Below are 16853 nucleotides of genomic sequence, written 5' to 3'. Positions count from 1 at the left end.
GTACATCTAATAAACAGTAAAAAATAGTTCTGTGCTGTCTAATAAATATCCCAACTATAATATTAGTGACATTTGCACATGAAATTTAATTCACGTGGTCAAAAAAATAAAAAAATGTTACAGCTGCTGATAGCAATTGCTTTAATACCGGAATAGACCTGAATTTTGGTACTGTTGCTATCTGACTATGAAGGATGAGAGGAAGTGGATATGCATCCATTTGCTGTCAAACCTACTAATAATTCAGCTATTTTATTGATATAGAACTTGTAAATTATTCTATGATTAATAGTTAAGGAAAAACTCTATTTTGCATGAAATTATTAGGCGAAAAACAACATAAATCATTTTAATTGGTTTATTTTAAAGGCCATTCAGTTAGTTACAATTTTTACCTCTCAGAGTGATAGGTCAAACAGTCAATTTTCTCTCATTTACTCCATGCAAACGCGTATATATATATATATATATATGTTTTTGTTAGCACACGTGTTTTCATAATCAGTTTTGGGAATAGTATTTAGTTAAAATTTTCTAAATAGAGATAATTTTAATTTTTAAACCCCCAATTTAAATAAAATTTACTTGAAGGCACAGTTCATTTTCAATTCCCGATAATAAAGGGTTCAAACCATAGTATAGGTGTACACTGACTTAAACTAGTTGAGTTACTCGAAGGACAACAAAAAAACACCAAGGTCAATCTCCCACTCTCGATCCTCCAATTTCTTTTTCAAAAATCATAAAGCAAAAATATGGGGTCCCACGTGATGACATAAATAAATATATTTTTCTTTAATAATTAGAACTAGAGGGGTTTACACTTGCAGAGGAGAATGATGCATGAATGCAGATGACACTGTTTAATTTCATGAAGAGATTAATCATGAAAACATAGGCCCCAAACAGAGTGGTTTCATTGGCCAAAGCCCCAAAAAAGGAGGTTTGAAAGTTTCCACACTTCTATAAAACAAAATATGTAGAAATAGGAAAAGACCTTAGCTGTATAGTACGGACAACTCAGGATCACGGGTACACGTGAATTTCACGAGACAGACATGGTCTGTGTCCTTGACATGGAAGACAACCTAGTTTATGATATGTTTTTGAGCCACATTCCTTACATTTCTTATATCATGACCTCTACTTGTGTCTGGGTTCTCTTTTATCTTTTCCACGCATGGAGGTTCCCATCGCTTTTATAACTTCTTTCTTTTTTATTTTTTCTTTACCCCCACAAATTTCGTTTTCATTTTATTATTAAAAAAAAAACTCAAAATTGCTTTAATTAGCTAAAAATAGTAGAGAGCGAAGAGAGTGTGTTTTGTGGCACCTACCAAAGAGTCTGGGAGATTAACTATGGCCAAACGATGAACGCACTGGCTGATGACTATTCTTCTCTCTTGCTTCAAATTTTCACTCTATAAATTGAAATAAAATAAATACTCAACATAAGAAACATTTCATATTTATAGGTTCTAAGAAAGATCAATATATAAATACTTTTTCCGATTTTTGAAAAAAAAAAAAGCTGTTTTTGCCTATCAAAAAGTTTACTGGACGTGACGAAATTCTTATTGCATAATTATGAAATGACCTGGTCTTCACTTATCTTGAAAATTATTAATAATTATTTCATATTTATATAATCTAAGTCAAAATTATGATTATTATATTCTCATACTATTTCATGAATTGACAAAAGCACTAAAATATGAAATCCTTCATCTTGAAACATCATTAGATGCCGTCAATGGTTGTGGTGCACATCTAGGATGAGAAGAACCTCATCAACTCTGGCCCTTGAAAAGCTAAATATTATCCATGAACGTTGCACTCATCGATGTTATGATTATTGAAAATCAATGGTTTCCTATAAAATAACTAGATTTTTATTTCAATAAGCCACTATTGTCCTAAGCCTAATCATAACTATAGAACTATAATAATAAAACTTCTAAGCATTGATATGTTTGAAATTCTACCAAAATCTAACAACAACCTTATGAAAATAAAAATCAAAATTAAGACGTGACTCAAACGGTGAGGTGCATTGGAGTTCAATTATCGGGTTTTTACAAATATATGCAAAAAACACTTATGAAGGGCAACCACCATTCCAATTATGGATTATGGATTATGGATAAAATTAAATGATTGCTAATACTAGAGGTCAAAGTTCAACTATGAACAACAATTTTTCATGACAAATCCTTATCTACTTGATGCAAACAAGAACCATTTCCATCTCACATAAAATGTAGAACCCACTAAATATGATCCATGTATTTGTAAAAAGGGAGAACCATAAAACAAAGATCAGTCATACACCACTTATCTAATCATTTTCCTGTGCAAATCTACCTCTCTGTTATATAAAAAATGTCCCTTAGTTGGTAAGCATCTAATAAATGGCCAAAAACACTTACCCAAAACCGACCCCTACATGAAGGTGACCCAACATACGAACGCTTGGCGAGTCTGTTGCAAAACTTACACTGTAGCCAGAACCCTACCCAAATACTGATAAATGAAAAGGAAATTTGCATAACGATTCTACAAGTTATGGAAGTCAAAAGTTTGACCAGTCTTTCCCCTGCATGTGACTCGGTACCCTAATACCAACTGTCAATGAATTCTGTATCACTGCAAAAGCTTAGTTAGCTTGTTAGCTTGGTAGCTCCTCTACCTGAGATTCTATCAGTCAAAATTTTGAGCAGAAACAGTCCAACTTTAATAAAGCACAGTACAACTACTGTACTGTTAAGCTTTTTAGTTTTTACCGCAGTTCACAACATTATGACTGGTAAAGATACTTTAATCAATTACCTCGCGAAATGTTTGTGTGCTTGATGGATAAGGCTCCAGCTAAAGTAGGTATTGCAAGAGGGGAAATATAATTGATGATGACCTTGCTACTGCATCTGGTAATTATACTTCATCCTGCATTACACACGCACAGTTTCTGGAAATCAGTACTTGGTGCCAAAGTGTGCGAAGCTACTCTTATAGCAAAAGCTGTTCATTATAATAAATGAAAACGAATGCACAAAAGAGATTGAATAATAAACATATATTGATCTTAACAATAAATGTATATTATACCAGTTTTACACCTAACTACCATAGCTCTAGCCTCTAGGCACACCAAACTCCTTGAAAATCTGTGAATTTGGATTCTAATGCCTGACTATTATATTAGATGATGGTGTGATTTTGGCACATTATTCTACTACCTACGGTAGAATTGGATTTCCATTTCCTTGTTTTACTTTTTACTTCTTTTTTTTTTTTAATTTTATTTTATTGCTTAGAAATAAATTAGACTCTATCTTCTGATAGTGTACTGTGAAGGTTCCATGAAAACCAGAAAAGTGATTAGACTGAGAATGTAATTACAACTTTCTACTAATTGCTTACACTTATTAAGTAAATTGTTAAATCTCTTATATTATAAAAGCAGCAATAACTCTAAACTTGGGAATTGTCCATTATTGCATTGAAACTTCACTTGGGAAAAAGAAAACAGTTTTCGATATTTTTGCAAAAAGTAGTTAAAAACTGCTTTTAGAATGTTTTAGAATGTTTACAGCTAAACTATCACAAATGTGCTTAAAAAGAATAGTGCAGTTGACTTCAACAAAAAAAAAAAAAAATATATATATATATATATATATATAAGAAGTTGTTTCTCTCAACAGCAGCTGCAATTTATATATAAAGTCCCAATTGAAAAATTGAAGAACAAGCACCAGACCAAATCCCCATTCTCCATCCACCACCCTTAAAATGAAAGCAAAAAGAAAGGAAGAAAAATGGTAAAAAGAAAACCAGATCAAATAAATCTTTTACATTGTGATAGCATTTCTATAGTCTTTTCCATTTGGTTGTTCAACTTCCACTTTTGAAAGTTAGTAAGACATCAAATGAACATATGCCCACTTCATATTATATTCGCATAAGACCATAATTGTAGCATAAAAGAGATACAAGTAACTAGAAAATAGTCATATCAAATTGCTCACCATTAGTGATTAGGAATGATTGTGATTGAAACTTGAATGTAATGTAGTCTTCAAATCATCAATGTCTTTGAGCAATTTCTCATTCTCGTGCTTCCTGTTCTGTATCTCAACATGTAAAGCTGCAATTTAACAACTTCAATAAGATCACTAGCAGCTCAAGTATTATCAAATATATTTCTTTCTAAACATCTACAATATCTAACTATCCCTCAAATAAATGGACAAAGAAATATCAAAAAACATAAAAGTCAACTAGTATAATATTAATGGGGCAACTTCTACCTAATCCAATGAAACTAAATGTTGGATGATTCAAAAGCACTAATCAATGAGACCAGAAACAAGAGAAAATAAGTCTGAAAAAAATCCAACATCACTTTAAAGGTCTCTCGCTATAAAAATACTCCCATGATTATAGCCTTAATTTTTTGTCTAGACAAATTTATTATCCTAGGGCTGAAATATGGATAAACAAAAAAGGATGGAATTAATCAATCAAGAAATGTATTTATATGAGTTATGCAAAGCATATTTGTTCCATTAACACATCAGAGTAGTATTATGTTAAGACAGTAGCACAACTAACCTAGAGAACTAAATGGAAGTGAAAGGCTGTAAGCAAGAACAAGAATATACTAAAACAAGGAGGGTTCGAAGCAATGATGCCTTTAAACAGAAGAAGCAAAGGATATCCTGGGTACGTATAGTAATATCCATTACCAGAGTTTGAATCCTGAAGATCTTGAAGAACTTCTTCCACAAATGCTAACATTGAATTCTTTAAAGCATCATTTTTTTGATCCATGAGACTGATTTCATTCTCAAACAACTCTTTCTCTGACAACAATTTCACAAGTTCATTGTTTTCTCCTTTGTCAATGTCCCTCTGAAATTCTAGGCACAGCATGGAAAACTGTTCCCTGTACAGGACTGAAACATTTCAGTATCAGTGTCTACGCAAGAATAACATTAACCAAAAGAAGGAGCTAAGAACCACAACGGGAAGTAGATCCAATGTTTATCTGTGTTAGTTATATAGTCATTCATGTACGCTCCAACACTCATTACAGAATAAGAAAATCCACATACAACAACAATAAGCAAAACTAAGTTAATATTAATATAACTAAAGAAAAACTCTGTACTACCTAAATGGAATACTTCAGTAAAGCCCCCTAAACATATTGACATGAAAAAACAAAATAATTAAAAGTAACAAATACACCCCAATATTTTCTTTTTCGCAGCTCATTTGCATCACGAATCTTGAGATAAAGGCAAAACTCAGAAACTTTGTTTGTAGCTATGGTTCTACAATTTAAAGAAAAATGTGAATACCTAAATGACCTATTCTTAATTTCCCAAAACTCTGTTGAACGTTTAATTAGATTACAAAGAATTTTTAAAGCCGTAAAAATCACAAGAGATGAAATGATTCTGTGGGAATCATCTTTGACAAGGGCATGTAATAGATGTTCTACTCATATATAAATGCTACTTGATATTTTGTGCAGATGAGAAAACATGTTTGGAACCAGTTGAACATTAGCACAACAAAATTAAATTCTTAAGAACTGTAGTTCTGAATTTACTTGAAAAGGATAAAATTTCATAATCGGACACTAAAATTGCATATTCGCACTTTCTTTTTATTGTAATATAATGTACGGATTTCATCGTCACCCACAAGATACTACTGCTGTAAAGAAAGCTAAAATAAGAATTGGCAAAATATTCAAAGCGTGTAACGTTTGAAACTCTAAAAAGGTTAAATGCACCTGCCAGAACTGAAAAGAAGTAAAAGAAATGCGAAGGTACCATTTTTGCAATAGTATGGCCATATGTATTACAAAGTGTTTCTGGTCCCAAAAGAATACAAAACTTAATTTGAATTATACAAAATCCAAAGGCATAAGCATCAAGACTTAATTACCTTTTATTGTTCATTCCTTTAAGCATCTCCTCCCTCTTTGTTCTTAAACTACACAATTCCTCCTCCAACAATTTTACGGATTTTCTTGCTTCATCTGTATATTATTGAAACAAAAATATCAATTCAGATTAAATGCATACTGATATAAAACATAAAAAATATAATAAATAAATTAAATTTTTTTTTTTCAAAACTGATTTGAATATATAAGCAAAGAAAACGCAACAAAAAAAAAAAAAAAAAGCTCTTACTGGTGACGGAGACTAGTCCATTGATCTCAAATTGAGAGACATAAAGCGTCTTCGTTAGCTCTGATTCTCTGGCGAAGAATGTCGATTCCAACTCTGTGCATTTCACGATCTCTGACTCGATCTCTCGAGTTATTTGAATATTTGCCTCTATTTCTTCATTTACCTTATAAGTGAAAAATAATAATAACAATAATTCAGTGAAGCATTGGAACTGATGAAAAGAAAACCCTAGATTAGTATTACAAGGAAGAGAAGAGAAAATAGGAATACTTGATCGAGCATGTCCTTAAGTGAAGAGATGTAGCAGAGAATCGCGCCTGACTCGTCCATTGTTCTACTGTGAGCTTTTGCTTTTCTAATTTCCCGCGTTTTCTACAATGGCTTTCGTTCAATTTTATGCTCGTTAAAAATCCTTTGCTTTAATTTTAAAATTTTGTTTATTTTATTTTAAAAAAATAATTTCTTTATTTAAAAATAAATAAAGTAATTGAAATAAATTTTTTCTTCAATTTAATTTTTTTTTTTTGTTTTATGTTATGCTCTTCTGAAACAAATTGTTTTTATTAAATATTCACTGTGCTCGTAATTTTTGTTCTAATTTGACTTGCACACATATAAAAAAATTTTAATTAATTTAATTAAACTATAATTTTACTACTTTTTTTTCCATAACATACCATTGTGTTAGCATCCATTAAAATTAAATGATTCTTATTAAATTGTTCTTAAAATTTAGCAAATTATAATCAAATTTTTACTAAATAGAGTTTTATCGGAAGATTAAATATTGATATTTTAATTTTATTTATATTAAGATTTAAATAATGATAATATAATAGTTTAACCATTACATTTTTTTGACAAAGAAGCATATTGAATAAAGATAAAATAGTAAACTTAAAATATTATTCACTTCTAAAAAAAGGAGATAAGACAAAAACTGGGTTGGATGAAAAAGGAAAAAATTTCAATACATTTTTAATTACCACTAATTAAAATTTTTAGTTTTTTCAATATATTTTCAATTAATAAAAATATAAAATGACATTCTTTTAAATTTCAACAATTTTAATGAAAAAATTGGGTAATATGTATAATTTTTATAAATAAATAAATTAAATTGATGATGACTTTCAAGCTGGTCGAAGACCTGAAATAAACATACCAAGGTTGGAATATTCCAAAAATCATTCAATGTTGCTTCTGAAAACATAACACAAATTATTTTTCTCTTAATCAATTAGCATTATGAGCTGATTTCTGTGTATTATAATAATAGATAAAAGAATAATCTTGAAATCTGTTTAACGTCATAGTTACGGAGATTGATTAATGGAGTCAACCGTATCTCTCCTAGAAATTGATTACAGATCATTCTCTTGAAGCTCATCCTCTTCGTTATAAATGATCTGCATTGATTTTAATGCAGTCAACCGTGTCTCTCCTAGAAATTGATTACGAATCATTCTCTTGAAGCTCATACTCTTCGTTATAAATGATCTGCATTGATTATGGATCATTCTCTTGGAACTCATCCTCTTCGTCATAAATGATCCGCTTGTCCGAAATGGCATAAATGACAGAGGTAATAGAATTATAACATTTTGAGGCCTCAAATTGGATGGAAAAGCCGTAAAATTCCAGAAATTGAACGAGTCCAGGACACGAAACATTTTTGATGTGCAATTTCAGATAACATGGTGTCTATACAATAATAATAAAGTTTAATCCAAACTAGTTGGAATTTGATTATCTTTATACTCACCAATTTGATTATCTTTTATACTGACCGTTAATCTACGACAACCCTCTTCTTTTAACCGGGTTTGGTACCAGTTATGCTTTGCTAAGCTCACACAGGCAAAGTTGTTGCCATTCAATCAAGGGAAAAAAACAATTAGTACATTGGCTAATATGAAGAGAAAGATAAGAGGGGATGATGAGAGAAGGGTGGAGGAGAGCAGCTATAGCAAAGAATTTCGAACAGAAAGCAAAAGAATTCCTCACAACATTGCTTCCTTTCATGCAAGTCCCTTGATTACCTTCTTCTGTGAATCTGATTCTCTCAGAAACAAATATCTTCACTCTTCAGCTACCATACTGGCTCAACAATGTTATAAATTTAACAAATATTGGCTGGTTCAGCAGATAAATAGTTTCATCTGAACTAAAGATTGGATCATCTTGCCCAATTTCTGACCAGACCAGAACAATGCTTTGAAGGACAGACATCTGGTCTCAGATTAATCACATCTCAACTCCAAAATCACAACAAAATCTTCCTAACTCCTCTTCTTTCCAGACTTGATCTTTCATTCTCTCTTTTTCCTCCTAAAAGTAAAGTGAAATAAAGTAAAATAGCCTCAGAAAATTGCACCTGCATCAAAGATCCAGAAGTTCATATAACAAGTAACAAGACTGAATAGTTTCATTTTCACTTCGTATACAAAGTGATTAAAATGGGAGGCACTGTCAAATTCCTTTCTAGTTTTAGTATCTATTGCATGAAATAACTCCAAAGACACCTACAAGAGCAGGATGCGTATAATAATAATAATATAAGGTATAAAACTAAGAATTTTCAAGAACGCAATCCTTTAATCCCAAATTACTGTGAAGTTTAGTGGATGATTGATAAAGATGAAGGGGCATTCTATCAGAATTGTATCTCAACTCCACTGTAAAGCAACAACTTGCAGAAGAAAGAAAACTGCAATAACCAAGGCAGAGAAATGATACAATTTATACCGAATTCCAAGCCAATTCACATTCAATTTTAGTATCCAAAATACACAGCTTCAAATCCCTTGCCTTCTTGTATTTCAGATTGGTAGGTTTGCTTCTGTTCACTTTTTCTCAGTAACCAAGCAGGAAAAGAAAATTAAAAACTAAACTGAAATTAAAAAAGAAAAAACTAAATGGAGTCTTCAAGCTGATCCAGCTTCTCTTTCTTCTTCAATTCACTCTCATATTTTTTCAATCTCTCATTCATCTTCTCCTGCAAATCCAAACAAATAGAATCACGCACTAGTTATTGTAACCCCCCAAAGCTAAATTATTTTCTCAGTAGCTGGAAAAAATAAAAATTAAAAGGTTTAAAAATTGAAGTTCCTAATTTTACAGAGAAGAGACAAAAAAAAAAAAAAAAAAAAAAAAAAGAATGAGACCTTGTAGCCGACTTCGGTGCGGTGCATAACGTAGAAGCCGAGAATGCCACCCAGAATCGTGCCAGTGATGATCCGTATATAACCCCACTTCACCGCGTCTAGCACCATAATTTCCCTTTCTCACTGCTTCTTTTCGGAGACAGACGGCGACTTTGTTTCTGCGTTTTCTTTTTCTCTGGCTCAAACCGCACCGTTTAAAGCTTGCGGACAGAACTCTCGCTTTATTTTCATTTTCTTATTTAAAAAGAAAAAAAAATCATTTTCTTTCCTAGATAAACTTCTCTCTCTCTGTTTTTTTTTACTTTTTCTGTGTACACTCGAGTTATCCGCTGAGATAATATTCAGGTGAAATGTCGCAATAATAGTGAATTTACGTTTTGTTCTCGTAATATTGCAAGACTCCAAATCTCGTACCTCTAAATTTGTAGGTAAAAATTTGTTTGGGATTGGCGTCCACTTAATTCTTCCTCACACAGAATTTCTATAATAGAAGAAACTCGAACGACAGTGCTATAATACGACGCTATAAGCTAATAAGCTATTCCACATTTCTTTATACAATTCATATGATAATTTAAAATAAATTATCAACAAGCGAGCTCCTTCAGCACTCATTCTACATTTTTAACTTTTATTACCATCACTAATTTTCTATTCAAAGTTCATTTAACTATCATTAGTACGTTAAAATTTGATTACCATCACTAATTTTGCAACAAACAATATAATCTCTCCAGCAATATTATTAGCAATTGAAGTATTAGAATACAGCCTGAATTGAAGATTCTACAGGCCAGAATACAATATAGCAACTTAATATCGTCTCTATGTACAAACAAATCATCATTGTTAAACCAAGACCGGGAAAAAAAGAAAAAGAGAGAGACATCGACATTCAGAAATCATTTCTCTGCAATACAAATGTTACAGAGCACCAACAGGCAACTCTCCTACATCAAATATACAAGTTTTGACTGCAACTTCCGATTGGGATGTGAATCATATTTCCCCACGGAGCTTACACATTCTGCTGCTCTATCAATAATTACACTGGACTGGAAGGTGTATAGATAGATCTAATTGGATCTATTCAGTTACCCACTCAATCATATACAACATTGTTTCTAAAGATACAACATGTATATAGTTCATCCATTAAGAAGTATGTGTCTGCCCTTTTCTCTTCAACTTTGAGGTCTTCTGATTAAATGCTTGCTTCAGAGCGGACATCACATAGGCTAACAACTCTTCATGGTGGGAAAATGTGAAGTCCAAGTGAGCATATTCAAACTCGCTATATGATACATCCACACCTGCATCCTTCATTAACCTATAATGCTGTTGGACCATCGAAGGCCGAATCACATTGTCCTTCTTCCCAGCAACCAAATCCACAGGAATATCAATAAGTCCATAGAATTCGCCCAAGTCCAAAGGCTTCGGTGATCCGTACACCTTCATATTGGCAGATGCACTTCCATAATCATACATTATAAATTTCTTTGCATGTTTCATTTGTGCAAGATGGTGGGCCACATACAATGATAGTCCGGGCATGTCATTCATATTGTAGTGTGGCAACCCTAATACTCCTACCCAGTTTGAGCTGTCTCCACCAGCACCATAACTCATTAAGGTTTGAACCAGTCCTCCAACTGCAGGGTAGTTGTGGAAATCCCGAGCCAACTTGTTTAGCAACATCCGGAAGAATCTTGTTGGTATGTATATGCCGGGAACAATAGGTGCCAGAATAGGGGCTAGCACAAGGAGCAGATACTCTGCAGCTGTAAATGCTAGATTGGAGTCATGATGGAAACCAGCAGGTGACAAACAAATCAATCTGGACAGTCTGTGCGGCTTTTCGTCAATACGACGCGTTATAACATACATGAGCATGCCGGCTCCTCCCAAGCTATGGCAAATTGCGCAGAGTTTGTAAGGCTGATCACCGTTTATTTCTTCCTCAAGATCAGGCTGGCTAATCTTCAGTTCCGCAGTTTTAACTTGGTGGATTTTCTCTATCATTGCTGGAATATCCTCAGTGCCATGCTCATTGATGGAATACTGCCAATACCTATGTTTGATTTGCTACTTTCAATTAATCGATCAACATATACAAATTTTTATCAAATACAACAAAACAACTGGGAGAACTTTTATGGATATTGTTCCTATTCCCAAACATCTTCCTTCCAATTCAACCTCCAGTGTTAAAAACAACAAAAGGACCAAGTCTACTTACTTCCGTGAGGAAATGTTCTTGTCAACATGTTCCCGAGAAACTAAACCTCGAAAATTCCCTAGGAAAACATCATATCCTGCAATATAAGAAAGCAGCAGCATGTGCCTCAATCTTAATAATAATGCATTAGAAGATCCATAAAGTCTTGAGGCAAATGTTACCAACCTTGATCATATGCTGCAAAAGCAGGAGAACCAACAACCCCATTAGACACCCATCTGGACAACAAAAAGAAAAGAAGTGAATGTATGAGACAAGATGAAAGAAAGCTTACCAGTGATTAGTCTAATTAAATACAATATGTTCGATTTAAAAAGATCTGTGCTAGTCATTAAAAGAGTAACCTTATAAAAGGAGGGAAAAGTTAGAAAGAAGCTGCAGTTCCAAAGTCCAAAAGGCTACCAACCACCTGCATCTAATTGTCCAGTTTTAAGTATGTTAAAATATACTCCCTCCGTCCCATTTTGTTTGTATGGTTTGACAAAACACGCCATATTAAGAATTTAATCAACAAAAGTCATTTTGCCCTTTTTTTACCCTTAGCTTTATTAAAATATCAATAGAAATTTTTCCTTTAATGAAGAATCATAAAGGTTATCATAGAAAAAATAATTATTTATATGTATAAATTTAGGAACCTTGCAAACAATTTGGAACATCCAGTAAAGGATAACATGCAAACAGATGAGACGGAGGGAGTAAAACATTGGAGTAGACAGGAGCAGACTCCTGATATAGGTGAACAAGAGCATAGCTACTACTTGGAAAAATCACTTGTTTTAGGTACTCCCATAGAGTGCGAGAAAACCCAAATTCGGAGTGACCAAGTTCCACTTCATTTCAAGTTAAGCAATATTATTCAGAGACCACAAAACGCATAAGCAGGTATACATCTCAAATAGGATGATTGAACAACGGAACATCTAATTTATGGGGGAAGACTCCCAAACCATTGTATGTTTATAATGCTGATATAATATCTCCTGTTTAAAGAAACTGGAACCACTTTGCCCTTGTACAAATCATTATTAAACCAAAGAGAACTAACTCACCCCATGGCTGAATCCAAGATCCCATGCTGAAGGTAAACAGCTTTCCGTGAATCACGCCTGCAGTATCAAACAGCAGCTTCAGACAACAGGCCTTAAAGCAAATTAACTCTTTTGAATGAAGAAGAAACAAATAATACCTAGGTATCCTTTCTAAAAGAAGAACATATCCATCAGAAGTGATCACCCGAATGGCTTCATATGGGTACCTAAAACAGATAGAGAAATGGAAACTCGTAGAGCACAAGTAGAGCATGTAGAATAAGGTGAGTAAGTTAACTAGGCAGCTCCCTTACCCAAGCTCTGTTATGACATCCTGACATGTCCTCGCATCTGTATTTAGAGACTGTTGGAAAGTAGTTTTCTTTTCTGTAATAGCTGGATCATCCTCTCCAAGTGTAGCTGTAGGGACAGACTCATCTGAAATGCTATTGCAAATGTCTTCGTTGCCGCTGCTCTGATATGAAAACCATCTATACAGTACTCTCAAAACTTCTGATGGTGAAAGAACAAGATGTGCAGCTTTGTGAAAAAAATCAAATATAGCCTCTATGAATATCTCAATAGCCAAATGAAGATCCTACAGAGCCAACATAAAAATAAAAATAATAAAAAAAGAAAGAAAGAAAGAATCAGATAATTAAAAAACATAAGAGGCAAAGGGGATTAAAATATAAAGAAAAGAATAAAGATGGATAACATATTGAAGTTATTGCAGAAACCTCAATGACTCCACGTCTCCTGTCAGTGGCACGATGAATAACATGATCCTTTGGAACATGCATTCTTCTAATTGAATGCAATCGTGAAGGCTTGTTGCTTCCCCTCGTTAAGTAGGTTGTTGACCCCCTTTTGTAAAATAAATGACAAAGCCATAATGGTATTCCCAGCAGAAACCTCACGGGAAAGAGAATCCAAGAGAATAAGAGCATAATAAATCCTGTTGAGTGTCCACCATTCCTGGTGAAAGAACTGGCACGGGAGATTCGTGAACTATAAGAAGACGGTGACGGAGGACATACTGCATCACCATCCTCTTCTGCTGATGAGTAATCTGGGCTTGATGTACCAGAATCCACGGACAGTTCATGAATGAATTTGTTGAAAGAGGACACCCCACTATCATCATCATCATCATCACAAGGAAAAAAAATGAACAAGTTACCAACAAAAATTAGAACTTCCAGTTAAAAAAAAAAAAATCTCTAACGAATCTCTGTGGTACAATAACCACCCAAAATGCAAGTAATAAGTTAATCACTGACAAGAGAGATAGTGGTGAAAACACAGTGAGCAGGTCATAAGCAGCATCAATCACCCTAATTTTTATTTATTTATTTTTTCTAAGCTTTCAATCATCAAATTTTAAATTGGTCTAATTCAAATAATTAATTCAGTCTCAGTGATGTCAAGATATAATTAGCCACTGATAGTCGAGCACAAAATATCCAGATGTAAATTCAAAGTCATAACCAATATGACTACCCAATCCAAATTGCTATGCCCTATAGATTGAGAATTGAAGCAAAGAAATCAGAAAGATCGGGTAAAAAGGACAAGGATGAAAAAAGACTATGAATCTGGTTTTTGGATTTTTCTGCTCAGAAGAAAACCACTTCCACAAGCAATAGGCTAAATCCTGACCTATGGGGATGATGCAGGTTGGCAAAAAATTAACAAATCCTGAAAATAGTTTCTCATCAAACTAAAGAAAAGTTCTCAATTTATCAACAAATACATAGGTTGAGTACTTGGTACTCAAATTTCTTGCATTTAATCACTTATAATTTATATTCTGATCATGATTAAATCAACTGCCACCTCCAAATTCCAACCTGATTGAAAGCTAGATGGAATAGATTTTTCGGTGGAACACTCGTACTCAGATGCATACTTCCTTCTACTCTGTATAATCTTTCTCATGTTCAAATGCACATCATTTTTAGGTCTACTTCTTCCCTAATTTTCTTGCATCACATGAATTTGTTTGCTTTTCTAAAACCATGCATCTATATTCCTTTTCGTGTTCTTGATTTTTTTTTTATTTTTCTGCAGAGATTTAACTACTCCATCTCTCAACTTATCCTCTATGTATGTATCGAGCATCATTCCCTAAATTAAATCTTTCTATCCTGCCAACCATATTTTTTCTTCCTTTTTTTTTTTTTTTTGGCAAATCTCACTCAACATTCTCACTTCAGTAACGTTGCCTCTATCAATATGTTTTTGCTTTTCTGTGTTCACTTTCATAATTAGACAAGTTTTAAGGGGGGAAAAAAATTCTTTCAGTCCTTCAAGGACTTCTGTACATAAAAGTATTATCCCCCTTCTCCATTCACATGGATTTCCTCATAATATTCTCCTCTTTGTATGATACACCCAAGATAATTGAAATGGTCAGAACATCCAAGTTTAGCCTACCTCTTTTTTTTTTTTTTTTCCCATGGTATTCTTGAGGTTATAGTGCATATATTCTGTCTTGGAAATTGACTCGGGGATTCATAAACTTACCCCAAGTTAGCAGTGATTAACCGAACTTTGCAACAAAATAGAGAAGAAAAACCCGAAAATAAAATTTTCAGGTCCGCTTAGATCAATACTAAAAGTAAACCTCCTTGCTATAAAAATCGACGAAATGGATCCCATAAAGAGAAATTCCTATATAATCCCCCTGTTCTAACAACTGTAGAACCGTAGATAAATACAACTCGAGCAAATGCATGAAATAAACATGGCACAATCTTTCTAGAGAAGTCAACCAGCATCAAAAAGAAAGATCCCAATGGATCATTCAAAAAGAAAATTTCACCATAATGGTTTAAACATACTTGTCCATCCAGCGAGGGAATCGAGGTCCACGAAAAGTTGGCCTAAGCTCCCAGCCATGAATACCTTCAAGAATATTTGCTTTCCCTGGCAAAAATGTCAACAAAAGTGCCGAAAATCCATTTATCAGCCTCACAATATTATGCAGAGACTCGTAAGTGAACGTCTTCACCGACCTGCACTAAAAACCAAAACAAAAACTCCTAAGAAAGAAGCACTAGTAACAGCCAATACATTTTACAAGGATGAATTGCAAGAATTCATAACAGAATTTAAATAAATATATGAAATTCTAATATATCTAAATATTGACCACAATAACACAAATGTTAAGAACATTTCTCTTCAACAACTCAAAAATCGAATTCAAAATACAAATATATGGAAATCTTTATATGTATAAGGGAAGCGACTCACTCTTTGGCCACAGCCAGGACGGTGTCGACGAGTCGCTGCATAATTTAAACCTCCAATATATGATTGTTGAATCGGAAATCCAAATCCTCCAAATTGAAATCGAAATCCAAACAAGAAATTGAAAAGAAAAAGAAAGAAACAGAGAGAGAAAAGTGTGGATTACGAAATTCAGGAAAGATTTTGAGAGGATTTAGAAAAACGGATTCCTTGCCCGATTTTCTCGGAGAAAAAACGCTAAACAACGGCGATTCTTGCCTTGCAAAAGAGAGTCGGTTAATTGTTTTATAAACTCTTTTTCAAAGTCAGATTTTTTGTTAACTTCAAGTACACGTGGACAGATTTCGTTGGACAGAGGGGATACGTGTCTTTTTCCTGAAGATTCCTACTTTTGGCAAGTAAAGGACACGTAAGCAGTCAGTGCTGAGTGGTTTAGTTTACGAGAGATGGATAAAGCTTGCACACGTGGACACGAATTTGCTGTGGGCCGTTGATGCAAAGTGGACGGCTGTGTTTTTTTTTGGTCCAATCAGAGCGCGTGCATGGGTAAAATGTCAGTCGGCCATATAAACGTGGCTAGCTACTTTTTAAACTTACACGCATCACACATAATGGTAAGCCACGTTAGATAATGCCCTATTTTTTTATTATTGTTATTAATAATTTTCACACCGTCAATGTTTCCAGTGGAAGTGTTACGCTTCCGTTGACATTACATTAATTAGCCATTGCAATTGTTAATCTAACACGGCAGTGACAGAAGCTAAAATTGTGGGGCTAAAAAAAATTTCAAGGGTTAAAAAGGGAAAAAATTGAGAACATTTACTGTTTTAAACAGTAAAAAGAAATTTTTCAATATTTTTTTTTTTTTGGTTGGGGGTGGGAGCCACCCCTGGCTCCTCCGTGATGTGTTTTTTAGTTTGGGATTTTTTTTTTTTTTTTTTTA

General features: G+C 33.5%; 3 protein-coding genes across 6 annotated transcripts; all 3 read right to left on the bottom strand.

Moving 5' to 3' along the window:
* Window positions 1-1743: 1743 nt before the first annotated feature.
* On the bottom strand, window positions 1744-6600 carry LOC105650717 (uncharacterized). Of its 3 annotated transcripts, XR_005177035.2 has the most exons (7): window positions 6480-6600; window positions 6210-6372; window positions 5959-6052; window positions 4746-4945; window positions 4026-4144; window positions 2830-2943; window positions 1744-2646 (listed from the first exon to the last, which is right to left on the bottom strand). XR_005177035.2 is itself a non-coding variant. In XM_012237659.4 (6 exons), the coding sequence occupies exons 1-5, from the start codon at window positions 6537-6539 to the stop codon at window positions 4035-4037; spliced, it is 627 nt and encodes a 208-aa protein (XP_012093049.1). In that variant the 5' UTR covers window positions 6540-6600; the 3' UTR covers window positions 1746-2943; window positions 4026-4034. The 3 variants fall into 3 exon arrangements, 2 of the variants coding, with proteins under 2 accessions (XP_012093049.1, XP_037491648.1); XM_012237659.4 differs by having other exon boundaries at window positions 1746-2943; XM_037635720.2 differs by lacking the exons at window positions 1744-2646; window positions 2830-2943 and having other exon boundaries at window positions 3928-4144.
* A 2302-nt stretch (window positions 6601-8902) lies between these two features.
* Window positions 8903-9618, bottom strand: LOC105650653 (ATP-dependent helicase/nuclease subunit). The gene is made up of 2 exons (XM_012237585.4): window positions 9377-9618; window positions 8903-9207 (listed from the first exon to the last, which is right to left on the bottom strand). Exons 1-2 carry the CDS (start codon window positions 9482-9484, stop codon window positions 9124-9126), a joined length of 192 nt encoding a protein of 63 aa, XP_012092975.1. The 5' UTR covers window positions 9485-9618; the 3' UTR covers window positions 8903-9123.
* Window positions 9619-10244: 626 nt separating this feature from the next.
* Window positions 10245-16175, bottom strand: LOC105650654 (alpha/beta-Hydrolases superfamily protein). 2 transcript variants are annotated; one of them, XM_020676701.3, is made up of 9 exons: window positions 15911-16175; window positions 15496-15674; window positions 13390-13786; window positions 12964-13247; window positions 12808-12876; window positions 12671-12727; window positions 11784-11836; window positions 11619-11694; window positions 10245-11450 (listed from the first exon to the last, which is right to left on the bottom strand). In XM_020676701.3, exons 2-9 carry the CDS (start codon window positions 15501-15503, stop codon window positions 10532-10534), a joined length of 1863 nt encoding a protein of 620 aa, XP_020532360.1. In that variant the 5' UTR covers window positions 15504-15674; window positions 15911-16175; the 3' UTR covers window positions 10245-10531. The 2 variants fall into 2 exon arrangements, with proteins under 2 accessions (XP_020532360.1, XP_012092976.1); XM_012237586.4 differs by having other exon boundaries at window positions 15496-15669.
* Window positions 16176-16853: the final 678 nt, after the last annotated feature.

Source organism: Jatropha curcas, chromosome 5, assembly GCF_041381405.1.
Source record: "Jatropha curcas cultivar XTBG-Jc1 chromosome 5, XTBG_Jcur_1.0, whole genome shotgun sequence".
NCBI lineage: Eukaryota > Viridiplantae > Streptophyta > Magnoliopsida > Malpighiales > Euphorbiaceae > Jatropha > Jatropha curcas.
This window is presented reverse-complemented; position numbering and strand designations above follow the sequence as displayed.

Bases quoted from the DNA above. Each gene is read 5' to 3' on its own strand.
- LOC105650653 (XM_012237585.4), bottom strand. From the start codon at position 9,484: ATGGTGCTAGACGCGGTGAAGTGGGGTTATATACGGATCATCACTGGC. The intron at 9,208-9,376 runs GTCTCATTCTTT...TTGGATTTGCAG, and splicing joins GCACCGAAGTCGGCTACAAG to GAGAAGATGAATGAGAGATT.
- LOC105650717 (XM_012237659.4), bottom strand. From the start codon at position 6,539: ATGGACGAGTCAGGCGCGATTCTCTGCTACATCTCTTCACTTAAGGAC. The intron at 6,053-6,209 runs GTAAGAGCTTTT...AATAATATACAG, and splicing joins TGGACTAGTCTCCGTCACCA to ATGAAGCAAGAAAATCCGTA. The intron at 4,145-4,745 runs GTAATGGATATT...GTTAAATTGCAG, and splicing joins TCTTCAGGATTCAAACTCTG to CTTTACATGTTGAGATACAG.
- LOC105650654 (XM_012237586.4), bottom strand. From the start codon at position 15,951: ATGCAGCGACTCGTCGACACCGTCCTGGCTGTGGCCAAAGA. The intron at 13,248-13,389 runs GTTTCTGCAATA...TTGGCTCTGTAG, and splicing joins GGAGACGTGGAGTCATTGAG to GATCTTCATTTGGCTATTGA. The intron at 12,877-12,963 runs GTAAGGGAGCTG...TATCTGTTTTAG, and splicing joins GATGTCATAACAGAGCTTGG to GTACCCATATGAAGCCATTC.